This window comes from Salvelinus sp. IW2-2015, linkage group LG2 (assembly GCF_002910315.2).
Source record: "Salvelinus sp. IW2-2015 linkage group LG2, ASM291031v2, whole genome shotgun sequence".
NCBI classification, from domain to species: domain Eukaryota; kingdom Metazoa; phylum Chordata; class Actinopteri; order Salmoniformes; family Salmonidae; genus Salvelinus; species Salvelinus sp. IW2-2015.
In genome coordinates, this window is record NC_036839.1 from 22,855,392 (window position 1) to 22,882,100 (window position 26,709).

Below are 26,709 nucleotides of genomic sequence, written 5' to 3' on the forward strand. Positions count from 1 at the left end.
TAGTCAAATCCAAATAACTTCACAGATCTTCATTGTAAAGGGTTTAAACACTGTTTCCCATGCTTGTTCAATGAACCATAAACAATTAATGAACATGCACCTGTGGAATGGTCGTAAAGACACTTACAGCTTACAGACGGTAGGCAATTAAGGTCACAGTTATGAAAACTTAGACACTAAAGAGGCCTTTCTACTGACTCTGAAAAACACCAAAAGAAAGATGGGTCCCTGCTCATCTGCGTGAACGTGCCTTAGGCATGCAGCAAGGAGGCATGAGGACTGCAGATGTGGCCAGGGCAATAAATTGCAATGTCCATACTGTGAGACGCCTAAGACAGCGCTACAGGGAGACAGGACAGACAGCTGATCCTCCTCGCAGTGGCAGACCACGTGTAACAACACCTGCACAGGATTGGTACATCCGAACATCACACCTGCGGGACAGGTACAGGATGGCAACAACAACTGCTCGAGTTTCACCAGGAACGAACAATCCCTCCATCAGTGCTCAGACTGTCCGCAATAGGCTGAGAGAGGCTGTTGTAAGGCAGGTCCTCACCAGACATCACTGGCAACAACGTCACCTATGGGCACAAACCCACCGTCTGGTCCAGCGACAGGACTGGCAAAAAGTGCTCTTTACTGACGAGTCGCGGTTTTGTCTCACCAGGGGTGATGGTCGGATTCGCGTTTATCGTCGAAGGAATGAGCGTTACACCGAGGCCTGTACTCTGGAGCGGGATCGATTTGGAGGTGGAAGGTCCGTCATGGTCTGAGGTGGTGTGTCACAGCATCATCGGAGTGAGCTTGTCGTCATTGCAGGCAATCTCAACGCTGTGTGTTACAGGGAAGACATCCTCCTCCCTCATGTGGTACCCTTCCTGCAGGCTCATCCTGACATGAACCTCCAGCATGACAATGCCAACAGCCATACTGCTCGTTCTGTGCGTGATTTCCTGCAAGACAGGAATGTCAGTGTTCTGCCAAGGCCAGCAAAGAGCCCGGATCTCAATCCTATTGAGCACGTCTGGGCCCTGTTGGATCGGAGGGTGAGGGCTAGGGCCATTCCCTCCAGAAATGTCCGGGAACTTGCAGGTGCCTTGGTGGAAGAGTGGGGTAACATCTCACAGCAAGAACTGACAAATCTGCTAACAAAATTAGCAGGGCCACACCAGATACTGACTGTTACTATTGATTTTCACCCCACCTTTGTTCAAACACACATTATTCCATTTCTGTTAGTCACATGTCTGTGGAACTTGTTCAGTTTATGTCTCAGTTGTTGAATCTTGTTATGTTCATACAAATATTTACACATTAAGTTTGCTGAAAATAAACGCAGTTGACAGTGAGAGAACGTTTCTTTTTTTGCTGATATATATATATATATATCCCATTTGGGATGCAGATGTAATGTAAATACTGGACTGTACACACAGGGCAATACCACCCCCTCACGCCGTCCGACAATACTGCAACAAGGCCACTCTGGGCAGGCAAGCCCACTCACACACAGCTAAAGACGACTCCTGTTAAGTCTGAGCTGTCCCAAGCATTCCTTTTTTCTTATAGTATGAAAACCAAGCGTGCAGATTCAGAAATTAAATACACCGGATTTCATGAGTCTTTTGTTTAGTTTTTCTTTCCAGAATGGATCCTGAAATGGTAGAGTGGTACAGTTCTGGTTGTTCACAGTTCTCAGTCAGAGCAGATCAGTGTTCTGTAGAAAGAAATAAACACGCAGAAGAAAAACAACATCCTGGCCGGTAGGGAGTCTGGCCAACCGGGTCAAGTCAGTCTCATGGAGAGGAAAAGAGCCGCCTGTCAACCACCCAATCCCTCAGGACTGAAGGTGTAGAGAGAAGAAAGGAACAGCACACTGTTGTTGTTGATCAGCGTCAAAGGTCATCTAACCCGCAGTCGTGACATCATCCACTCCAGGCCCTGGCACAAACTAAAAGGTAGGGAGACAGGATGGAGAGAGAGAATGCCATTTTCAGCATATAAAAGTGGGAATAAGACAAATGCTAGTTTAAATGTAAGCGACCCTCCAAGGAGGAAAGACCATAGCTTGCCGGTCCCTGGCACTAAAAAAAGCTGAGCAACACTGCCCTACTGTATGAATGTTGGACCAGGTCTCTTGCAATAGAACTTTAATCCCAACGAGAATAACCGGCATAAATAATGGTTAAATGAAAATGTTTCTCTTACCCCTCCCCAGTGAGGGCGCAGCAGGCTTGGATATGCCACTGGTGGTCTTTGACTGAGGTGAGCTGCAGGCTCTGGGAGATCTCAGCCACAGACATACAGCCTTTCACATCCTGTTTGTTAGCAAAAATCAGCAGGCCCGCCTTCTTCAGGTCCTGACGAGAGAGGAGGGTGGATGACAAGATGACGCCGATAGACATGGCCACTTTATTCCCAGCTCCTAAGCAACTTTGTTTCAAGCATTTCGCTACAACCGCAATAACATCTGCTAAATATGTGTATGCAACCAGTCAAATTTGATTTGAGTTTGAGTTCTAAGGCATAATTACTGGGAGAGAGGAGAAGGAAAGTGAGAAGAACCCATGTATTTTCAATTAAGGAGTAAATAGAAGGAGGGAGGATGAGGAGAATGAAATTGAGAGGTACCCATATGCTCATAGATCATCATAGAACATAGGCTGCTTCCATGTCTGCTAGGCTGAGGGTAGTATCACAGATTGAACAATGAGACATTTTACTGGACGTATAAATGTGAAGCATCCGCTTGGCGTTTCCACTCAATACCAAATATGGTAGTGAGAGAAAGCCCAGCGGCCGGCAATAGAAGAACGAGATAGATTTTGGCCGACATTCTGTACATTTTCTGTTCCCAAAACTAGAATCTGTTTCAAACTGAGTGGCAAAGTTTTGTAGACTTTAGACTTTGCCAAAGTTCCAAAAAATTGCCTTGATAAGAAGGAGTGCAAAGGCGAATTGAGTTATTTCACACGCACACTTCACAGAGTAGGCGTTCACTAACGGAAATAGGCAGATGTTTGCTAGAACGCACCAATAGGATCTCGCTAACTCGTGCTTGGCTCTGCCCCCCTCCTTGCTTGTTCTGCCCACTATGACAAATTTGTTCCCATCTTAGTTATAAAACTCATTCTACGTTGACACAAACATTGTGTGCAGTGTGCACTATAAAACATGGCCAGGAACACCAAAACTCACTTCATGTGCAAGCATTCTGTAGAGCTCCTCTTTGGTGACAGAGATTCTCTCTCTGTCTGTGCTGTCCACCACTACTATCACAAACTGGAGCGAAAGATAGGGAGACATAAGAAAGGATATTAAAAAGACAGTCGGTAACACTGTACATTAAGTTGCTCTTATATCTAAGTAATAACACTGTAATTACACTAGCAACATTGTATTAATCCTTTAATATTTTGGAATTTACATTGTAATTACATATCAATATTGTTGAGCAGTTTTTGTTACATGTTACCAGACAGCCTAGTTTAATTCAAGACACACACAAGTTAACAGTTCAACAAACAATTGCCATACATCCACAGTACGTGGTCTGACCTCTGTGTTAGTGTAGTACGTGTTCCAGGAGGATCTCAGTGACTCCTGTCCTCCGATGTCCCACATCAGGAAGTGTGTGTTGTTCACCACTATCTCCTCCACGTTGCTGCCTATTGTAGGAGACGTGTGGACCACCTCATTCATAGAACTGCAAACACAAGCACAGGAGTTTCTCAATATCAATGCAAAACAACATTCACGTCAGTAAGAATGTTGGTAGGCATGAGAACAATGTGGTTGTCAACAGGTAATTTTGTAAATCTAGTCCCTATTGGATCACATTCTTCCATAAGTGGGTTAACCAAAAAGTATTTAAGCTAAGGTCACTTTCTCATTTAGCAGAAAAGAAACCTTATGAAGTCCTAATCCCCCCCTAGTTGTGAGAATAAATGAGTCTACTGTTGTTGTACCACTGTTTTCCCTTCTATAGACCTCACTCTCATCCCCCTATCTTTATCTAGTAACAGTAGGCAAAAAACTTACAACTGGTAAAGTATGGTGGTCTTCCCTGCATTGTCCAGGCCCACAATAATAACCTTGTGCTCTGAAAGAAAAAGAGTAAGAAGAAATACGTATTAAAAACACGTACAAATAATCACAAGACACTATAAACTTCAAAAATAAGTCTGACTTCAATGCACTGTGGCTGACCTACACACCCAATAAGGAGCAGCACCATTCCTCATTTTCTTCTACAACACTGTTGAAATTGTTCAAACAAAGGACCTCAGATCTCCAAAGCACAGCCATGAATGAAACAATCCATTCTGTTTTGGAGCAGACTTCGAGACTTGACAGTGAAAAACTGCCATGTTTTACACATTTTCACACTGCTCTCTCACTCAGACTTAGCAGTGCCAGAGAAGAGGGGGGAACACGCACAGTTAGGCCTACATTAGGGTGAGCGGTCTCAGCGCTGTGCTTGCTCAAGCTGAAAGCAGCAGCTGTTGGGAATGGTTGGACGGATACTGAGCCACCACCTGGTCATCCAAGCAAAGCCAAAGCAATCTGGACTCAAACATGCAGCTCCATATAAACACTGTCGCCTATACGTAACCACATCTTGACTGGAATTTGAGAAATGCACAGTATTAGTAGAGAAGAACCAGCCAAATATGGGCATAGGCCAGGCTGAGCAAAATTATTACTAACAAAGCTGAACAAATAGCCTAACCACTCCCCTTTTGATAGCTGCAGACAGGAGTATAGTGTGTTTGGATTGGATCTAGGGCTGGGCCTACTCAATACTCTCTCCTTCTCACATCACTCCCATCTCCCTTACTCATGCCCATATGATCAACTTATGTAGACTAATCATGTGACTGACAAGGAAATGTTGGTTGAGCAGGACAGAAACTACAGAAGTGAATATTTTGTCTTCAAAACCCCAGAAAACCACAACTGAGAGGGAGCCTCAAGAACATCTAGAGCCTTGTTAGTTTCTGGGCCATAAGGCTCAAGAGGGGAGAGAGTCAGTTTCCATCTCTACATGTTTTCTGGCATGCCTGCAGGACCATCCACCATGCTTAGTCTAAGGCACTGGGGCTCACATATAGTTTGACTGATCCAGTCCTGCAGATAAGAAACAGTAGCCTACACTCTGCCAACACTGCTCTTCAGTCATTATCACCAGCTTCTCCTTATGTCCTCTGGTCATTTGTTGGTGCTTATATATATATATATATATATATATACACACACACACACTTTTCTCAACAATTTCCATCATAAAAAGGCTTTGATTTCTGGTCAAACAGATGGAAAAGGGGTCTTAGAAAACATCCACTGTACCAGAAAAAGTCTTAAGGTATTAGAAATACATCAAAACACAAATAGTATTACATTATGACCCTTACAAACTAATATCAACATTTATATTTAATTTTACAGAAATGATTAGCATTCTGTATAAGATGAACCCTTACATTCAGTGGGAACTGACCTATATATAGGGCTAGATTGAAATGTTTCTACAGAATAAATATGGAAGGCATATGCATAACCATGGTAGCAATTAAAATGGAACAGTTAGGAGATAATGGGAAAATTATTAGATTAAAAGGTGAGGACAACAGTTCACCTGACAAGACTGAATCCAAACATTACACTTGATTTTATGGCCATTTTACATTTACCGTTCTTTTCTCCGCATTTGTTGATCTGAAAATACTGGATACATTCAGTAACATGATAAGAATATTCTTGGGAATTTTGTGGAAAGTTGAGCATAAGACAACAAATAAATTACAAGGATGAGGGAGAGGTACACAGTTCCTAAGTAATTTCAATGCACTTATGATTGAAAYAGTCTTCAACTAGTTCTCCTAGCTGTGTCGTTGAGGAATTAGAGCAAGCACACTTTTGTTTGGAACTCAAACCTGCCATCACACAATTACTGTTGATGTTTAGACAATCAAAAAACGGCCCATTATAAATTGCAATCTGGGTCAGGTGGGCATTATTTGAAAGCTTGTTCGATTGCAAACACGACTAGGTAAATTAATACGATCTTACAGTGTTAGGCTTTCACAAGGCAATTCAGAGAAGCAGACTGTAATTTTGGAGGGCACAGAATAGAGTCATGAGTGCATTCAGATGTGTGATCCACGGCAAATAGTCTTGACAACACAACAACAACCAAACTCATGCTGTTCAGGGAAACCCAGGGTATAACGCCATGTCATTTTGTAACTGTACATCAAACATAGTGATCAGAAAGGTTGACACCGTACACTGAGTGTACAAACTCAGGGGTGCAACTCAATATTAGGAAGGTGTTAATGTTTTGTACACTCAGTATATTACAGTACAGGCATTTTATGATATGGAAATGTGAAGTGCACACTTGGACAACAAAACACTTGCAYAAGTGGCCCAATTAACGGGATGGGGAGCAACTTCTTGTTGCCCGTGGTGCTCAAGTTCAGAACGGCTGTCAGTCATAACCGATACAGCGGTGTGAAGTGGAGACCCTGAGCTCTGATGTCATGTATAACATGTTACTGTACAGCTACTGTCTGCATTCCAATTTAGGCACTTCTGTCTCCAAATCTGCCATTTTCAACCCATATACGAGTACAATTGTTTTAGTAGAGCTTGGAATTGCAAGGGACCTCACGATACAATATCACGATACTTAGGTGCCGATACGATATTGCGATTCTACATGTATTGTGTTTCGATACTGTGATTTTATTGCGATTCAATGTTCCTAACATATTGCTCACAATATGTTTGCTGCAGAGGGACAAAAGAGAACCATGACAAAATGAGTTTTGATCAGTCATGGAAATAAGTGCTGAAAACAAATGGGCTCCCTATTTAAAAAGAAGATGGCTCTACAAGCTATAAAGGAAAAATAGTGGAGTTTTCAAATCAAATCAAATTTGATTTGAAAACTCCACTATTTTTCCGAGTTTTGGTGCAGTTACAGCAAACTAGCTCAAAAATATAAATTGCAGTATTGTCAAAACGATACATCAAAAACAATATCCCAAAGTGACTGCATAAATGTTTTCCCCATTACTTGTGTAAAGGGTTAATAAATATTGCAGAGTGTGTTGTAATTCTGTTGTTAAAAATTTGCTCTCCGCATTTTGTCTCTGAATGCTGTCTATCACAATCAGCACATTATCACCAAGTAAAATTCTGAGTATGTGCAAATATACTTGGCGAATAAAAGTGATTCTGATATCTTTAAGATATTTTCTAACTTCTCTCCCACATGAGGAAGGATAATGAAAGTTCACAGAAGTAACAAATAAAAGGTAGACCAAGCAGTTAGTGTTTTTACTGATCATTTTGTTTATGATTTATTAAGTGTTTAAAATGTGTAACAGAATGACTGCAATTGAATAGGCTAAAATGGGAAATGATAGTAGTCACAAACCACAGCCGGGCCACCTACTACCTTTGTGTACATATTAAAATCAAATTTTAGTCGTCACATGCGCTGAATACAACAGGTGTAGTAGACCATACAGTGAAATGCTTACTTACAAGCCCCTACCCAACAATGCATTTTAAAAATACAAATAAMATTAAATGAAATCAACAAGTAGTTAAAGAGCAGCAGTAAAATAACAATAGTGAGACTATACAGGGGGTACCGGTACAGGGCCAATGTGCGGGGGCACCGGCCAGTCGAGGTAATGGAGGAAATATGTAGAGGTCGACTGAATTTTCAACGCCGATACCGATTATTGGAGGACCCCAAAAAGCCGATGCCGATTTTTATATATTTGTAATAATGACAATTACAACAATACTGAATGAACACTTTTATTTTTACGTAATATAACACATAAATAAAATCAATTTAGTCTCAAATAAATAATAAAACATGTTCAATTTGGTTTAAATAATGCAAAAACAGTGTTGGAGAAGAAAGTAAACGTGCAATATGTGCCATGTAAAAAAGCTAACGTTTAAGTTCTTGCTCAGAACATGAGAACATATGAAAGCTGGTGGTTCCTTTTATCATGAGTCTTCAATATTCCCAGTTAAGAAGTTTAAGGTTGTAGTTATTATAGGAATTATAGGACTATTTCTCTCTATAACATTTGTATGTCATATACTTTTGACTATTGGATGTTCTTATAGGCACTATAATATTGCCAGCCTAATCTCGGGAGTTGATTGGCTTGAAGTCATAAACAGCGCAATGCTTGAAGCACAGCGAAGAGCTGCTGGCCAACGCAGGAAAGTGCTGTTTGAATGAATGCTTACGAGCKTGCTGCTGCCTACCACCGCTCAGTCAGACTGCTCTATCAAATATCAAATCATAGACTTAATTATAATAAAAACACAGAAATACGATCCTTAGGTCATTAATATGGTCAAATCCGGAAACTATAATTTCGAAAACAAAACGTTTATTCTTTCAGTGAAATACGGAACCATTCCGTATTTATCTAACGGGTGGCATCCTTAAGTCTAAATATTGCTGTTACATTGCACAACCTTCAATGTTATGTCATAATTATATAAAATTCTGGCAAATTATTTACGGCCATTGTTAGGAAGAAATGGTCTTCACACAGTTTGCAGGGAGCCAGGCGGCCCAAACTGCTGCATATACCCTGACTCTGCTTGCACAGAGCGCAAGAGAAGTGACACAATTTCCCTAATTAAAATAAATTCATGTTAGCAGGCAATATTAACTAAATATGTAAAGGTGGGGGGGCAATGCAAATAGACTGGGTAGTTATTTGATTAGATGTTCAGGAGTCTTATGGCTTGGGGGAAGAAGCTGTTGAGAAGCCTCTTGGACCGAGACTTTGGTCGCTCCAATACCGCTTGCCATGCAGTAGCAGAGAGAACAGTCTATGACTAGGGTGGTTGGGGTCTTTGACAATTTGTAGGGCCTTCTCTGACATCGCCTGGTATAGAGGTCCTGGATGGCAGGAAGCTTGGCCCCGGTGATGTACTGGGCCGTACACACTACCCTCTGGAGTGCCTTGCGGTCGGAGGCCGAGCAGTTGCCATAACAGGCAGTGATGCAACCAGTCAGGATGCTCTCGATGGTGCAGCTGTAAAACCTGTTGAGGATCTGAGGACGCATGCCAAATCTTTTCAGTCTCCTGAGGGGGAATAGGTTTTGCCGTGCCTCCTTCACGACTGTCTTGGTGTGATTGGACCACGTTAGTTTGTTGGTGATGTGGACACCAAGGAACTTGAAGCTCTCAACCTGCTCCACTACAGCGCCGTCGATGATAAAGGGGGTGTGCTCGGTCCTCCTTTTCCTGTAGTCCACAATCATCTCCTTTGTCTTGATCACGTTGAGGGAGAGGTTGTTGTCCTGGCACCACACGGCCAGGTCTCTGACCTCCTCCCTATAGGCTGTCTCGTCGTTGACGGTGATCAGGCCTACAACTGTTGTGTCATTGGCAAACTTAATGATGGTGTTGGAGTCGTGCCTGGCCGTGAAGTCATGAGTGAAGAGGGAGTACAGGAGGGGACTGAGCTCCCACCCCTGAGTGGCCCCTGTGTTGAGGATCAGCGTGGCGGATGTGTTGTTACCTACCCTTACCACCTGGGGGCGGAGGCCCATCAGGAAGTCCAGGATACAGTTGCAGAGGGAGATGTTTAGTCCCAGGGTCCTTAGCTTATTGATGAGCTTACTTATTATCATTCTTACCATGGAATTTCCCCACCAGTTTCCCACCTACAGCTGAAGTCGGACGTTTACATACACTTAGGTTGGCGTCATTAAAACCTGTTTTTCAACCACTCCACAAATTTCTTGTTAACAAACTATAGTTTGTCAAGGCTGTTAGGACATTTACTTTGTGCATGACACAACATTCTTCCAACAATTGTTTACAGACAGATTATTTCACTGTATCACAATTCCAGTGGGTCAACGTATTWTTTTTTTTTTAACCTTTATTTAACTAGGCGAGTCAGTTAAGAACAAATTCTTATTTTCAATGACGGCCTAGGAACAGTGGGTTAACTGCCTTTTTCAGGGGCAGAAAGACAGATTTTTACCATGTCAGCTCGGGGATTCGATCTTGCAACCTTTTGGTTACTAGTCCAACGCTCTAACCGCTAGGCTACTTGCCACCGTATCACAATTCCAGTGGGTCAGAAGTTTACATACACTAAGTTGACTGTGCCTTTAAACAGCTTGGAACATTCCAGAAAATGATGTCATGGCTTTAGAAGCTTCTGATAGGCTAATTGACATCATTTGAGTCAATTGGAGGTGTACCTGTGGATGTATTTCAAGGCCTACCTTCAAACTCCGTGCCTCTTTGCTTGACATCATGAGAAAATCTAAAGAAATCAGCCAAGACCTCAGAAAAAAATGTGTAGACCTCCACAAGTCTGGTTCATCCTTGGGAGCAATTTCCAAACGCCTGAAGGTACCACGTTCATCTGTACAAACAATAGTACGCAAGTATAAACAACTTCGGACCAAGCAGCCATCAAACCGCTCAGGAAGGAGACGCGTTCTGTCTCCTAGAGATGAACGTACTTTGGTGCAAAAGTGCACTCAATCCCAGAACAACAGCAAAGGACCATGTGAAGATGCTGGAGGAAACGTGTACAAAAGCATCTATATCCACAGTAAAACGAGTCCTATATCGACATAACCTGAAAGGCCGTTCAGCAAGGAAGAAGCCACTGCTCCAAAACCGCCATAAAAAAGCCAGACTACGGTTTGCAACTGCACATGGGGACAAAGATCGTACTTTTTGGAGAAATGTCTTCTGGTCTGATGAAACAAAAATAGAACCGTTTGGCCATAATGACCATCATTATGTTCGGAGGAAAAAGGGGGAGGCTTGCAAGCGAAAGAACACCATCCCAACCGTGAAGCACAGAGGTGGCAGCATCATGTTGTGGGGMTGCTTTCCTGCTGGAGGGACTGGTGCACTTCACAAAATAGATGGTATCATGAGGAGGAAAATGTGTGGATATATTGAAGCAACATCAAGACATCAGTCAGGAAGTTAAAGCTTGGTCGCAAATTGGTCTTCCAAATGGACAATAACCCCAAGCATACTTCCAAAGTTGTGGCAAAATGGCTTAAGTACAACAAAGTCAAGGTATTGGAGTGGCCATCACAAAGCCCTGACCTCAATCCTATAGAAAGTTTGTGGGCAGAACTGAAAAAGCGTGGGTGAGGATGGAGGCCAACAAACCTCACTCAGTTACACCAGCTCTGTCAGGAGGAATGGGCCAAAATTCACCCAACTTATTGTGGGAAGCTTGTGGAAGGCTACCTGAAATGTTTGACCCAAGTTAAACAATTTAAAGGCAATGCTACGAAATACTAATTGAGTGTATGTAAACTTCTGACCCACTGGGAATGTGATGAAATAAATAAAAGCTGAAATAAATCATTATCTCTACTATTATTCTGACATTTCACATTCTTAAAATAAAGTGGTGATCCTAACTGACCTAAGACAGGGAATTTTTACTAAGATTAACTGTCAGGAATTGTGAAAAACTGAGTTTAAATGTATTTGGCTGAGGTGTATGTACAGCACTCAACACCTACTTGAACTACTCTGGACTGTCTTCAAAGTCTGTCAGTCAGTGGAGTACTCTACTTTCATTACAACTGAACAAATAGTAGAAGACTACTTTGGTACTTTAAAGAAAGGGAAATTCCTATTTTTACTCTCAGAAACAACTGTATATTCCTAGTTGGGGGGGTCTTATCGATGCCATTATGTAGATACTTGTTCTGGTGAGCGTTATTTTTTGCCATTAGGTAATGCAGATACCAACTTGTATTGAACCTGATACAAATCTTACTATGTGAGCTTTTTTTGCAGCCACTGCAAAAAAATGCAGATTGCACAGAGCACACAGCTGCGTCACTGGAGTTTGAGATCACCACCAGTTAGTCTTGTGTAAGCAAATGCATAAGATCTTTCTCAGTTGCAAAGGTCGCTCAGGTGCTTTAGGCTGTGTGAGCAGTTAAAATATATGCATACTGTTCCATTCACACTCTACTACCGTCCCTATTTACTGTAAATAGCCATTGTAACTGGTGCTGTGCTAGCGTATTGTATTTGTACTTCACCTTGTGAATGAACTGCCATTGTTCCATTTAAACCCCCACAGTGAGATGAGTTTTTGAAATTCCTGTTTGACATACTACTGACACCGCAGCACAAACGGAACGCCTCGCGTCCCATGGGCTTTATGACATGTGGGACACTGTTGCTGGTAGACGACTACCAATCAAAGCCTTCCTCAGACACAGGACATAGCCAATTACAATAGACCTATGTGAGAGGACAAGGTCTTTATATTACAAAATAAAGACATTGTGAGAGGAGAGTCCAATGAAACTTGGCTCTGACTGAACCAATATGGAGCCACTCAGAAATGGGTCACGTATATTCTAAATGAGACCAGAAAATACAGTGTACAATGCTAGGCTATATATGCAAAAATACTTTAATGTAGAGCAGATATGAAAGGTGCTGTAAGCCTCTAACAATAGTTTGCCTGAGTGAAGAAACTGGGTAAAAGTTTGACAAAACGGATCATTTCCCTTTTCAGCAGCCTTGAAAAGCATAAAAAGCTCTGCATGACAGAACATGCTTTGGGTGGGAGGTATGCCTAACTCTGGTAGTAACAGACAAAAAAGATGGTGTTGTATTTCATTAGAGGCAAGCTGTCCTGCCAGGGACAACTGTAGCTCTATTGTTAACTCCTTATGGAATTGCCATGCCATACATGTTTGGCTTGACAATGACAGAAATTGAGTTAGCAAAAGCACTWGCATATCAAGCATATCTGAAACCAGGCTAGGACAACAGACAGGAGTAGTCATCATTCAGAATGAGTCATTCCTTCATTTTCATCCTTGGGTAAACATATTCTGATGTGGCAGTAACCACGTTTCCATCCACAGTTTTTATTACGGCTGGGAATAGCCAGGGACCAGCCAGGGACCTCACAATACGATATTATCACAATACATAGGTGCAGATACAATATGTATTGAGATTCTCGATATTCTATGTATTGCTATTTGATACTGTGATTTTATTGTGATTCAATGGTTGAAGCATATTGCTCACAATGTCTTCTGCATGAGAACTAGTTTTGATCAGTCATGGAAATAAAAGTGCTAAAAACAAATTGGCTTCCTATTTAAAAATAAGATGGAAATCAAGCTATGAAGGAAAAAAACTGGAGTTTTCGTGCAGGTACAGCCAACTAGCGCAAAAATAATATTGCTATATTGTCAAAACGAAACAAAACAATATCAGAATATGTTTTCACACCCATCACTAGTTTGTATGCGAGTAAAGTCATGGCATGAAACATTTTAAAAAATCACTACAAGTGTGAAGGAAACAGGAAATGTCGGTATAATTTAAAATGTCGACAGACAATTTGTTCTTTCGACAGAAAATGTATTATGCAACAAATTGCGGTGGAAACGATTTATTGTACGATTGTTGATAGAATAACCTTCGTGTCGAGGTAAATTTGCAGTCACGTGATGCTATACTTATTATGGATCCACATTAGGTGCAAGGCAGCAGCTACTCTTCCTGAAGTCCAGCTAAATCAAGGCAGTTATATAGTCCAGGGTGGTAAAAGTGCATGGTGATGAGCTTGATGCTACTTTCCAATAAAATCGAGGGTCTTAATTTGTAAGCTAGTCACATGATGATCGGTGCTTAGCTGTCAATTAACAAATCAAAATAATCTTGATTTTATTCATCTCAACATATAATCTTACCTGTCGAGTGTCTACTTTATCCGTGAACCGTTATCTAGAGAGCATGCACGAAAACCAGATTGGGCGCAAATGTGCCAATTATCGCAACAGTTTGTGTGACAAAACTATGGAAAATGGAATGGAGACACTTTACACTGTTTTGTTATTCGTTACATGAACATTTAAGCGCACTATGTCATAACGCACAGACTTGTTTCCACAAAGTCAGTCTGATGGAAACACCTCTGGTGCGGAAAGGCACATATTTTAATGCCGGTTTTATAATATTTGCATGAAAATCTTTCGCACATTGGATGGAAACCAAGCTACTGACTGCATGCGAGTGAACCACTTTAGTTACGATATCCGTGATTGTTTATGTATGTGGCCTTTTATTTGACTAGACAAACAAGTCTTAACCGCAGTCAGTGATCCCCTGAGAATAGATAGGCCTACAACATAAAACCGAACGGTCCAGAGAGAACTTTCCATAGAAATACTCTGCTGCCCTCGGCGCTCATGTTACAGGGGTTCGCACAGATCTGATTACATATTGAGCGGGGAGGAATTGGTTACATGTTCAGCTAATTCAGACAAATGCACAGTGCACTAAAGACGACATCAGCACAGTTTTAACCTACAATCTGTGAGGGGAAAGGGACAAATGTAGCTGGGCTCATGCTCAAATTTGAAACTTGAAGTTCTATTTTACTCTCCAGTGATCCTGAATTTACCTACCTTTTAATATACCTCTCATTAAATTAGTTCAATATGGACACAACACCTAGATAACATGAACACCCACCAAAAGAGAACTGTATTTTATGGGACCTACTAGTACACTTCCCATGGGAAAAAAAACTCAGGAGCTTAGGCTTCCCAAGAGCAAGAAAAATTGCAACATTATATACATTGTACTGTAGTGCCTGTTCCTCTGCCTACTAAGCCAAACCGGAGTCGGTCTTCTCTAAACAATGACAATGTAACATTAGCTAGCAATGTTAGGCCTTTAAAAGCAGAATAGCTAAGGACATAACGTTACCTAAATCTGTCGTTCTGCCCCTGAACAAGGCAGTTAACCCACTGTTCCTAGGCCGTCATTGTAAATAAGAATGTGTTCTTAATTGACCTGCCTAGTTAAAGGTTAAATAACATTATTATTTTTAAATAGTACATCACAGGCCCTCTGAACACTGCAGTGTTGACTATAGCTAGTTAGCTATGAGTATGACACATGATATATCATTTAACTAACGTTACTAATGTATGTATTACTAAAAAATTACAGCAAAACAGTTACCTAGTTAACTACAGTAACTGGGTAAAGAAAAGGCAGCTTTACAGCCAATAACGTAAGACTTATATAGGCCCGGTAAAAACTAAAGCTATGATACATTAGCAAGTAAATTAACGTAGCTAGCTAACGTTATCAGCTTTGTAACCAGTGGACCAGGCTTGGCTGTGTTGGCTAACAGCTGGACTAGCTAGCTAACTTATCCATTGAACTTCACACTCGACGTTAACGACATACTTACCTTGATGATTGAAAAGCCTCCATAGCTTGGTGAAAAGTATTCCCATGGCTGTTGCAGAGCCTTTGGACAACTACGAGTAGCTACGGCCAATTAATTTAGCTAGGCTAGCGAATTCCTGAAGATGTTGCTAATGCGCTAGCCAGGCAATGCTGCTGTCAGTGTCACACTTGGCAATATTTGACGGTGAAAAAGAAACCAGTAATGTCAACGCTTCTTGATAACGTTTTCATCTTTGCACGAAGGCCTTTATGGTCGACATGGAATTACAGGACGCGGTTTATATTGTATTTCTAGAGAATACAATGATAGCTGGCTTGCTTGGTCCGCTGGAGTGCGGTCGTCAACACTGACGCACGCCTACTCTAAGCTGCACTCTCTCCACAGTCGGTCCAGTGAGGATGGATTCCAGAGAGAATCAGAGAAAATTATTACCCACAGTAGTACTGCATCAATAGGCACTTTAGGTCATATTTTGAAGTGGGGCAATTGCAAGCATTCACAAAATGCCACATATTTGATAAGACAGTGTCTTCAGTTCAGTCCATGCAGGGAACCTGTGGGACAAACAAACATAAATTGCACAACAAAGGAAGGACAGTAAAGAGATCACAATGAATAAATCATGATTCACTGTAATCCGGTAAGTATCCACTGGATGTACACTGCTTTGTGTTCTGTTTTAGTGAAGAGGAAATTATTTTTTGATAAGAAGAGCCAACTCAATATCCTACATCTTCAGATAACATATCAGTCCTAAGAAGGGAGGCAATGAAGAAAATAGTTCATTATAACAGAGCTCAGAATTTATTTTATAAAATAAGTAAATGTTTTATGCAGCTAGAGTTGGTTCTCATTATACATCAATTTTCCATAAAACATATTTCTCTTTCTTCTTGATGAATTAAAGTGTTGTATTAGTCATGCAGTTATGCATTTCCCTTTTGAATGTCATCTTTCACAAAAATAACAATAACACAATAACACAATCATTGAACTGCAATGAAGCCGCTAAGTAGCCGAGGAAGGAAAAGCATCAGCATGCAGCACTGTACACATTTGCATAGTAAATTATATTTTTTCTCTAGATTAGTTTGTCTTCTTTGTTTTTCTCTTTACCAGCATGCCTTTATAGAATACAGCATAAACAGAAATCAAGCTTTCTTGGCAATAGAAGAAGGCATTCAAAGATGAAGAAGAAATAATAATGATGCACACCCAGTATTGGTGCACAACACACAACTCAATATAGAGAGACATTATCTGACGTAAACTTCTATCTACCACCTCCCCAGTCTATACCCTTCAAAAAATTTACACGACTTAGCTTGTATAATTGGCTAACCATATAGACCTTAAAAACTCCTAACTAAAATGCTACATTTTGAGGATATGTATATGATTAGGAGAGAAACCACTCCATTGCTACAGTGCTAAAAAAGAAAGGAAGTATGAAAAGAGAAAGAAGTTTAACACAAGGCCTGGGTTAAGCAATAAGGCTGTAATTTGTGTTATGATACGCAAATTCTTGGGATAGTAAAATTGTCCTTAAAAAATGACATAACTTTGTTTTAACGGCCAGTACATGGAAGACTTTTAAATGGGGCATTAATATAGAATAGCCGATGGTTGGAAAGCAAATAATACTGACCAAGTGTTTGATGTCAGAATCACAAACCTTTCTGACAATATAACATTAACTTCACAGCAGACTGAAGCCTTCTCTTCCTCTTATGTGTTGACTAATTTAATTGTTGAAATGTGAGTACCATAAATAACAGTCACTTACTCAACTACTGTGTCCTACTGGTTTTTCAATAGCAACAACACATACATAACAGCACTGGATCATTATCCCATGACATACTGTATATTGAGAAAAGGACATGATGGCATTGATCATTCTAAACCAATTAAACTTTGCTGAACAGACAGCAGGTATTTCTTACTGGCCAAACAGGACTTTCTTTGAATATATTACACTTGAATTAAGAAGACTGTTAAAAAGAGAAGAAAATATGATGCAAATTAAATCACTATCAGAGGCTGCTTGTACAGAACACGGGATGTGGTAAACCAATCAGATGATCAATATTCCCCTGATTGGAAGTATAACCATCTTCACTGAGCCTATCCTCTGAAACCCATTTGAACAATTGAAACTAAGCACACATGGGCATATTGCCCTTCTCAACATTGGATGCCTAGTCTTGAGATCTACTAACTTGAATTTGGCTATTTCCTCTTGGATTCCGCATACTAAACTGATAGGCAAAGTCCTCACACTAGAGTGTTAAGGTACTGTATATAAAGAAGGGATGCACCCTTTCCTGAAAGAGCACAAGATATGAAACTTGCTCAGCAAATTCTACTTAGAAAAGTGTGATTTTCTGTCCTGATGCGGCATGTCGCAAATGGCACTAAGTATCATTGAGGAGAAGAAGGGGATAGAAGTTCAGGAAACTAGAAGGTTCCGATTCAGAAACCCCCTAAATAATCACTCAACATTTTGCAAAACAGAAACTTTGTCTGCTCTGAGAAGCAGGTTATAGGCTACAGGACTGGAAACACTAACATCCAAGACAATTTCAAACAACTTAGTGACATTAATTAAAGATACAGTGCACTGACTCTGCTGCTATTGGCTCCTGGAAACGTGCAAAGAGGTTCTCTGCTGATCGAGGGACGCATGGCGCTGTCTGGCACTGGTTCAAGGCAGGTAATGATGGGTCACCATGACCACCACGACAGCTACCCCTGCTAACACTGAGACAACAGGGAGTTGAGGACCACATGGTCACCTCATTCACCCAGCCATGCCAAGTCTCTGCCATGTTAGAAAAGAAGAAGACGAGCCAAGTGTTGGGCCTTCCCTTTTAAAAAAACATGTGAAAATCTGCTCCTCATCCTATTTTTAGTTTTTTTAAATGGAGGCGTTGAGATTTGATTTTCAGTTGGTCAATGTTCACGTTTCCAGTGTGAACCAGTGCCAGAGGTAAAGCGAGTTACTAACACTTTATAAAAAGGTTGTTACAGTACAATTAAACAAAAGAGCTGTCTTGTGGCTCTGTCGTACCAAATGTGAAGGGAAGAGAGGCCTATGTGATATAAGGGTCTTCAGCTCAAAGCCTGTGCCTGGAGTCATGGCTGTAGCCTCCGGGGGAGCCGTTGCGGTTGCGGTGGGGCTTGTACGTGTCCTGGTAGGGGTCATGATAGTCCTCCTCCACCAGAGGGTAGTGGACCTGGTCCCGGCTGTGCTGCGAGCTGGAGGATAGGCGGTTACGGCTCTTCCTCTGCCGCTCATTGTGGTAGTTCTCGTCTGAGGGCATTAGGCTGTGTCTCTCGATGGGTGAGTGGTCTCCTGCTGTGTGATTGCTGTTCCTGTTTGTATTTCTTTGGCCCTGTCCAGGGAGAAGGAGGGGACATATTGTATAAATCTGGTCATTTAGCTATTGACTATAGCATCAGCATTTTCATTACTTAGGCAATATTCTTTTTATATAGTGAGAAAAACCTCAGTGACTATAAGACTCCATAAATAGGCAACAATCCTGTATCATTTCACTACTGACTGATACCTTTTCCAATTCATTATTTACAACCGATTTGCCCAACGATAATTCAGCAAAATAAACAGTCACTATAGCTATTGCCACCACATCTATTGTACTTTAACCCCCTATATAACTAAATAAGATCAATTATAATCACCTGTTGGTTCACCAGCCCGGTTATGGCTGTGGGGTACGGAGAGAGAGCGGTGGATCCCAGGTTGCGGCCCAGCAGAGGGTTGAGAGGGGTGCTCAGGGAGGTGTGTGTGGCCCTCCAGTAGGCTTCCAGGTACTCTGCCAGGTGCTCACATGCATCCTCCAGCTGATTCTCATCCAGAATGATGTCAAACATTTCCTGAGAGAGAGGAGAGGGGAAAGAGAGAGACAGACAGAGAGAGAGAGGGTGAGAGCAGAGACATGCAGAATTAGACTTGATAGACTGATTTACTGATAGCCCTTGTGAAGGCCAGAGACAGTAACAGGATGTAGCAGTTGACAGAGTGTACTGTGGGGGATTTTGAATGCCTACCGGGGGGCACTGTGCTAGTTTGTCCGCTGCCACCAGCTGCACATTCAAGTGTTTGCTCTGGGATTTCCCTCTCGACTTGATCAGCCGCTGCAGAACCTGTGGATAGTTGATATATAAATCAAGCCAGAAGAGGGCAGCAATGCAAATCAGCCTGGTCACGGTTGGAAATGGAACCCATCAATGTCAAATCCTTGAATTCACCTTAAAGAAAATATTTGTAGATGTCAAAAGGATTTCACTCCCGGAGCCTGGTTCCTCTGAATTCCCTCCCATTTTCAATCCAGGTACAGTAATAAAATTAGAACCATTTGGGGATAAAGGGAAGTGTAAAAATTACCTTAGGAGAGGACACTTTAACATGGACGATGATAGGTGCTAAGGACGTCTTTGTGAGCTGGGCCGGATGGTTGATCGTGTCAGCATCCAGAACCACCAGCTGTAAGGATCGGGCCAGCTCAAATATCCTCTCAATCTCACTCTGAACCTCCGCTGTACAGGAAAAAGAAGACAGATCACAGACAGAGGATGAATCTATTTATAACGCCAAGCTCAGAAGACATAAATTCCACAAATTCTGTGTAAAACAGATCCTTTATCAGATATGAAAAATATATTATATGCATACATGTATTTGTACATTCCTTTTTAACATGTACAATATACACACAGTAAAGTAAAGAATGATAGCATTCAATGCCATTATGATGATACCTAGGTTGGATCTGGTGTTGGATCTTTCAATGATGGCCCTCTTGCTGGGGTTGTTGAGCACTGACCTCTTGGCCAGAGCGATGTCTGCCGTTACCCTTGTAATGGATATCCTACAAGTTAAAGAATCAAGACAGACAGAATAGGAGAACATGCAACACAACATGTTAGTCACAATCCAGACCAGTATTGCATGGTTACCAGAATGTTTATAAAATCTAAGGAAAGACCTAGTTAAAACAGGTGGTCAAATAAGGTACTTTGACAACTCATTAAATTCATTTACAAGTGCTTTACATCTTTTTTCAACTAGCTATAGTAGTTTGCATGAGGGTAAGTGGAGCAGCCTGCAGAGGGTTAGTACAGTATGCAGGGGAAAGGGCTGGCGACAATATGCAGGAAAAGGGCTGATGACTCCTCACCTGCCATCAAACCTGTGCTTCAGGAAATCAAAGAGTGCTTTCTGCATCATGTCTGTCACCTGCACACAGAGCCCGGGAGCAGCAGAGGATGGCAGACAGAAAAGAGGGATAAAATAGTGAGGAAAAAGGAGTGAAAGAGAGAGGGAGCGTGAGTAACAGGACAGGTGAGAGAGGGTTAAGACAGACAGCAAGGAAATAAGCCAGTAGAAATTAATTGACAATTCCTCACAGCTATAGCAAGCCTGGAAGAACCCTTGAAAGACCCATTTCTTATGCTGAAGCTACATTCCCCGATGGGCAATGTTTATAAATAGCACATGTTATGGACAAAGGTACCCAAGGATGTCAAAAGAACAGTTGTCAACTTTGCAATCATTTTCGGTTTCAGTATTAGTGCTAAAGACCATCCCATCTTTCCCCATCCACCACCATTATCCATCCAATAAAGATGTCTCCATATTCCTCATATCTAGAAGGTCTCTCTTTATGTAGTGTTGGGTTGTCTCTTGTCGCGATGTGTGTTTTGTCCTATATTTTCATAATAATTTTTATTTTTTTATTATCCCAGCCGCCGTCCACCTCAGGAGGCCTTCTGCCTTTTGGTAGGTTGTCATTGTAAATAAGAATTTATTCTTAACTGACTTGCCTAGTTAAATACAGTTCAAATAAAAATGTATTATGACATCCACCCAGAAGGTCCATTCAGGCTCCTCTGGTCCTGCCTGTGATTTATTCCACTGGGCCAAGGCATCCATCAAAGGAGAAGCATGATCTCTGGTTTCTTTCCACTTCATTTTCTAAAGAATTAATCCTGGTTACATTAAATAAGGTGATTAAGGCCTACAATGAAGTGTCATAAAGACCAATGCCGATGTGATGAATTGGGCTATAGCAGGCCAGACCAGTCTTCATTAATGCTATTTTTGCAAGCTATTTGAATTACACTCTGAAGCTGGGAAGAACTGTAGTTTTGAGGACAAGGCTAGCAAGGAGTAGTGTGGAACAATTATTATATGATATATCCAAAAATATGAGAGTTAAAGACTTTTTGTGTGCTTTTCACACAGAAATAACCATATTCTTTATAGTTAACGGCAACATTGACATTTTTTACATTTCACTAGGGACATTTTTAGAGGAAAAAACAGATGTTGTGTAAGCTCTCTTGACATTGAGCATGAATGACAACAGCGTCATGCTGTTCACACAAGAAAGCAGTGTACTGTAGTTAGATATTTTGGACCAATACACACGTTTCTCTCTGTAAATTGGGCAAAAATTCACATTAAGAAGACCAAATTGTGCCCCCATTCCATCCAKCTTCGCATAACCTTGTCGCTGACAAAATATATATTTTTGCTGTATTATCATAATAAGTGCTAAAGTTTTCTTGTACACACACAGATCTTCTGGTGCTGTTAAGCTCTGTGTTTCTAATTTCAAGCTATGCTCCACTTTTTCAGACTGACGTGTTTTACCCAGAAGGTTGTTACCATGGCAACACGGTGGAGCGGAGATGAGGACTGTGATTCTGTGTGAAGATGATCCTAGCTCCCCACTTCCCCCCCATACATGCCGGGGAAAAGATGCTGCCCTCTTTTTTCTGCAAGCCCCCATTGCTGGTTAGTTAGCAATGAATGGATCGGCCTGACATAGCTGTTATTGTTGGAGACCTCCAAATATCTACTCTGATAATAAATGGGGGAGTTATTCACTGTCCGTGAATGTGTGGGTAAACCTCTTCAATGAAGCTGCATCTTAACCTCTAGTCTACACGCTGACGGTCCTCAATATTGATTACAAAACGGAGAGCTGGGAATTGGTGTCACTTTGGTGTAATGTATGGCACACAACCAAATATTGCAGTCGTTCTGAATAGCTATTTTGGAGGCTTAATAACACTTGACCAATACAACAACAAGAGACCGAAAGTATTATTGCTATGATGTCTACCTCATATCCCTTCAGGGACGGTCCTACCAGGACCACTGGTCTCATAGAGGGGACCACGTCATAGGGAGGGATGTGTTCAGTCTGTAGTGGAGGTAGATGGTTAGACGGAGCACAGACACCACAGCAACATGTAACATGCCATTCACCATTATGAAGTCCTTTTTTTAGGCATTATTACATGTCAAGAAAGTTTGTCAGTGTATTTACATTGTTACAACTCAGGTGCAATAGCAACTTTATGGAACGTGTTACCAATGGATGTTGAATGAGAATGTGTATAACAGTAGCTGGATGTATTACAGCTATTCGCTGTTAAGTGATGCTATTAAGACATTTGGACGGTTCTGTTTTACTTCCTGATAATGTGCTGACAAAGTGTTGTTACAAAAAATACTGCCAGCAGATTAAAGATGAGATATCCAATTCTACACATTTTGCCATAGGGTGTAGAGTATTGTTTCCAGTTTTTAATATGATATCTGAGTGAGAGTGACTAACATATCAATGCGGGCTCCTCAGTCGTTGAGACTGGTGTTTTGCGGGTACTATTTAATGAAGCTGCCAGTTGAGGACTTGAGGCGTCGGTTTCTCAAACTAGACACTAATGTACTTGTCCTCCTGCTCAGTTGTGCACCAGGGCCTCCCACTCCTCTTTTCTATTCTGGTTAGAGCCAACAAGAATAGACTGATGTTAGACTGAGTTTCAGAAGAAAGTTCTTTGTTTCTGGCCATTTTGAGCCTGTAATCGAACCCACAAATGCTGGTGCTCCGGATACTCAACTAGTCAAATAAGGCCAGTTTTAATACTTCTTTAATCAGCACAACAGTTTTCAGCTGTGCTAACATAATTGCAAAAGGGTTTTCTAATGATTAATTAGCCTTTTAAAATGATTAACTTGGAATAGCTAACACAACGTGCCATTTGAACACAGGAGTGATGGTTGCTGATAATGGGCCTCTGTACACCCATTAATGTATAACAAATATAACAAATCAGCCGTTTCCAGCTACAATAGTCATTTACAACATTAACAATGTCTACACTGTATTTCTGATCAATTTGATGTTATTTTAATGGACAAAAAATGTGATTTTCTTTCAAAAACAAGGACATTTCTAAGTGACCCCAAACTTTTGAARGGTAGTGTATATATTTACAAAGAATATATGGGGGATTGGAAATGATGCAGACAATTACATTGATGGAAGCCACAATCGATTTGCAATATTAAAGCTACCCCCTAAAATAAAAAATTAAATAAAAAAGATAGTATAGTATTTATAAGAGATTAATTGGGGTGAATAAAGAGCAAGTCAATTCAGTTAATATTATTCTGTATGCCTGAAATAGAGATCGAAACTTGGATATGGAGGATGAAATGCCGACTGAACTTATGAATCTGGGTACAACCAGTTTCTTATTTGGTTACAGATCTTGGAGGTTACCTGTATGTGAATTAATGAATGAAAAGTGTGTATACTACTCACCACTTTCTGCTTCTGTTTTCCTGTAAAAATGAGAAAATAACTGATAAGTGCCTTTGAATGCAAAGCAGAGACCTAATACAATATACAGTACAAAACATTACAGTGATACCTTTTCAGTATCACAGTACTTTAATACCCAGTGGTTGGGTTGAAACATTTGATGGAAACATTTGAATTGTACAATGATGGATGCAAATAACTTATTATCACACAAATAAATGAAGTATTAAATATACAGTATGTATACAGTATATTAGTGGTCGAAACACTTTATTTATTTGTTGCTTCTATTCCAAACCTTCCTTTGCAGGTGGCAGCCATTGGTTGCACTTGATAACTAACTCTGAAGTTGCATGATCATATAAAAGTGTTTGGTGTCTTATAAAGAAATTGAAATAAAGATAGAGTATTATTTCAATGTATGCTTAGTAATCCTCGCTATAAGATGGAGAAGATCCTTTGAATTTGATAACGCAGAGTTTGGGCTATATGGTTATGTTTCACTTAAAGCAAACTCATTGCATGGACATAACGCCTGTCCATAATCCTCTTGGAGGAAGAGGAGGAGGAGTGGACTGAGAGTGCATGGCCCACCTCATTCCAGTCCAAAACATGGCACATTCTGGAAGACACAAAGATCTCACAACTCCACATTCCATCCACCCAACCTCCAGCCACTGTTTCCCATTTGACATTTGCAGGTGTATCATTTTTAATAAATTCTACGAAAATGTAACTACATATTTTTTTTCTGCTGGTGTAGAACAATAACATTAGGTATGTATACTCTGGTAACCATTCAGTTCATAGTGAAGGAACCGACAGTTCTCACACTGGATTTGATATGTTAATAAACAACCCACTGAGCAACAATGATATGTTATGTTAGAGACAGGGACAATTAGATCACAGCTCTGTTTGCTTAATGATTCATTCTGACAAACAACTAATGAGACGTCGCACCTGGAGAGACGTCCTTCCCTAATAGGCTTCTGTCTGGAGGCTCACCTGCAGAGGGAGGGTTTGAACCCGCCTGAAACCATGTCTCCTAGACTGGAGGAGGAATTCCCACTGGACTTACTGCAAGGCACAAAGGATAACAGACAGAGATAGAGAGAATAATCATTCATGTGGAACACAGATAGTCTCATCACAGAGTCAAACAGAACTCCTATCCCCAGGAGAAACAGGGTCACTAACAATTCTCTGTCTTTAATCAGTCATTTTATTGTTACTTTAGACATCCTTGGTGTTTTACTGTTATTTTATTCTTCTCCGTTATTGCCGCTGCTTGTTTTTATCTCTTGAATTGTATTATTTTACTGTAAAGTGTGTTGTAGTGGTAAATGCTTTTCTAAAATGCACTTCCATGTTGAATATTTAGCAGTAGAATATAATTATCCAACAGTAGAATGTAATTTGATGAATACTATAAGTACATGGTAGACTATAGAAGTATTGACTATACATTGTTCCAGAAATTATGATAACACAGGGCTGGAATTGAATTGGCTAATATATAATTTATGAGCCGTGATCGCCGTGGAGATGATATCTATCACGGCACTATGTGAGACGACATACCCACTGTTTTACCACAACTGTTGCATAATGTAACCCTCTGCAACATGAGGCCAACGGGGAACACAAAATGTCCTTTAAAATAGACAACAAATAGTTCAAGCATAGCTGAATGAGGAAAATGATATATGATGACGCATATAATCTCTTATCATATTAATGTCACCTAAGAAACACATCATCAATCTGTTATTATGAGTAACCTCTGATCTGTTATTATGAGGAATCTCTGACCTGTTATGAGTAAAACACATAGTCACAGCAGAGTCAGACCTGGAATGGAGAGTAGGTGGCTTCTCATTGTACTTTAGTAACTTTTTATAATAACTTTTATAAATACTTAATAAAGTTGATAAATAGTTGATTAATGCTTATTCATGAAAGTTCTTATAAATTGTTAGCCCCTCTCCAATCCCCTACCCATCCTCTAACACAGCCCCTCCACCCAACCAAGCCCACCTCAGCCCCTCAATACACCACCCCCAGCCCCTCCACCCAGGACTTACCCGTAAGAGCGTGTGCCCCTCTTCTGCTCCTGCTGTAGACGAATGTTATCCAGTTTCAGAGGACTGGGGATGAATCCGATCTCACAGCCCTCCTTCACCAGCCGGCCAATCCACCAGTCATTACTGTACTTCTGTAGTGGGCAAGACAACATAAAACAACTCAATGACTGAAGTGTGTGTGTGTGTGTGTGTGTGTGTGTGTGTGTGTGTGTGTGTGTGTGTGTGTGTGTGTGTGTGTGTGTGTGTGTGTGTGTGTGTGTGTGTGTGTGTGTGTGTGTGTGTGTGTGTGTGTGTGTGAGTGAGTGTGTTGATGTGTTAAATAGACATTCACACACTATACAGTATGTGACTATGGGCAAAGCAACACAAAACCAATGTCTTAAAATAGAAGTGTGTAACAATCCACAGACATACGGTACTCACTCTATGCGACTGTGAAAGCCAACACAAAACAACACAATGACTCAGAATCGAACAGAAGAGTGTGTAAACTCCACAGAGATACAAGGCTGTATACACACTCTATGTGACTCCATTGATTCCAAAGCAGGACATGCATTATTGATATTGCATCATCCATAACGGCCCGTGAACAGATGTGGCTTGAAGCAAACATAGGCTGTCTGAAATGGCACCCTATTCCCTATATAGTGCACTACTGTTGGCCAAAGCTA

At 40.9% G+C, this 26,709-nt stretch overlaps 2 protein-coding genes across 5 annotated transcripts; both read right to left on the bottom strand.

The window, feature by feature from the left end:
* Positions 1-1,474: 1,474 nt before the first annotated feature.
* Positions 1,475-15,713, bottom strand: arl5a (ADP-ribosylation factor-like 5A). Its single transcript, XM_024006411.2, has 6 exons — positions 15,301-15,713; positions 4,045-4,105; positions 3,562-3,709; positions 3,202-3,285; positions 2,212-2,363; positions 1,475-1,954 (listed from the first exon to the last, which is right to left on the bottom strand). The coding sequence occupies exons 1-6, from the start codon at positions 15,344-15,346 to the stop codon at positions 1,906-1,908; spliced, it is 540 nt and encodes a 179-aa protein (XP_023862179.1). The 5' UTR covers positions 15,347-15,713; the 3' UTR covers positions 1,475-1,905.
* A 368-nt stretch (positions 15,714-16,081) lies between these two features.
* On the bottom strand, positions 16,082-26,127 carry LOC111977107 (voltage-dependent L-type calcium channel subunit beta-4-like). 4 transcript variants are annotated; one of them, XM_024006418.2, is made up of 10 exons: positions 26,036-26,127; positions 24,957-25,028; positions 23,949-23,968; positions 22,461-22,541; positions 20,508-20,566; positions 20,089-20,198; positions 19,715-19,866; positions 19,378-19,473; positions 19,009-19,203; positions 16,082-18,698 (listed from the first exon to the last, which is right to left on the bottom strand). In XM_024006418.2, exons 4-10 carry the CDS (start codon positions 22,503-22,505, stop codon positions 18,420-18,422), a joined length of 936 nt encoding a protein of 311 aa, XP_023862186.1. In that variant the 5' UTR covers positions 22,506-22,541; positions 23,949-23,968; positions 24,957-25,028; positions 26,036-26,127; the 3' UTR covers positions 16,082-18,419. The 4 variants fall into 4 exon arrangements, with proteins under 4 accessions (XP_023862186.1, XP_070304169.1, XP_023862194.1 ...); XM_070448068.1 differs by lacking the exon at positions 24,957-25,028 and having other exon boundaries at positions 23,949-23,967; positions 26,036-26,098; XM_024006426.2 differs by lacking the exon at positions 26,036-26,127 and having other exon boundaries at positions 24,912-24,978.
* Between the last annotated feature and the right edge of the window lie 582 nt (positions 26,128-26,709).

Bases quoted from the DNA above. Each gene is read 5' to 3' on its own strand.
- arl5a (XM_024006411.2), bottom strand. From the start codon at position 15,346: ATGGGAATACTTTTCACCAAGCTATGGAGGCTTTTCAATCATCAAG. The intron at 4,106-15,300 runs GTAAGTATGTCG...TTTTTCTTTCAG, and splicing joins GAGGCTTTTCAATCATCAAG to AGCACAAGGTTATTATTGTG. The intron at 3,710-4,044 runs GTAAGTTTTTTG...TTGTGTTTGCAG, and splicing joins ACCACCATACTTTACCAGTT to TTCTATGAATGAGGTGGTCC.
- LOC111977107 (XM_024006418.2), bottom strand. From the start codon at position 22,505: ATGAGACCAGTGGTCCTGGTAGGACCGTCCCTGAAGGGATATGAG. The intron at 19,474-19,714 runs GTAATTTTTACA...AACTATCCACAG, and splicing joins TTAAAGTGTCCTCTCCTAAG to GTTCTGCAGCGGCTGATCAA. The intron at 18,699-19,008 runs GTGATTATAATT...CTCCCTGGACAG, and splicing joins CCGGGCTGGTGAACCAACAG to GGCCAAAGAAATACAAACAG.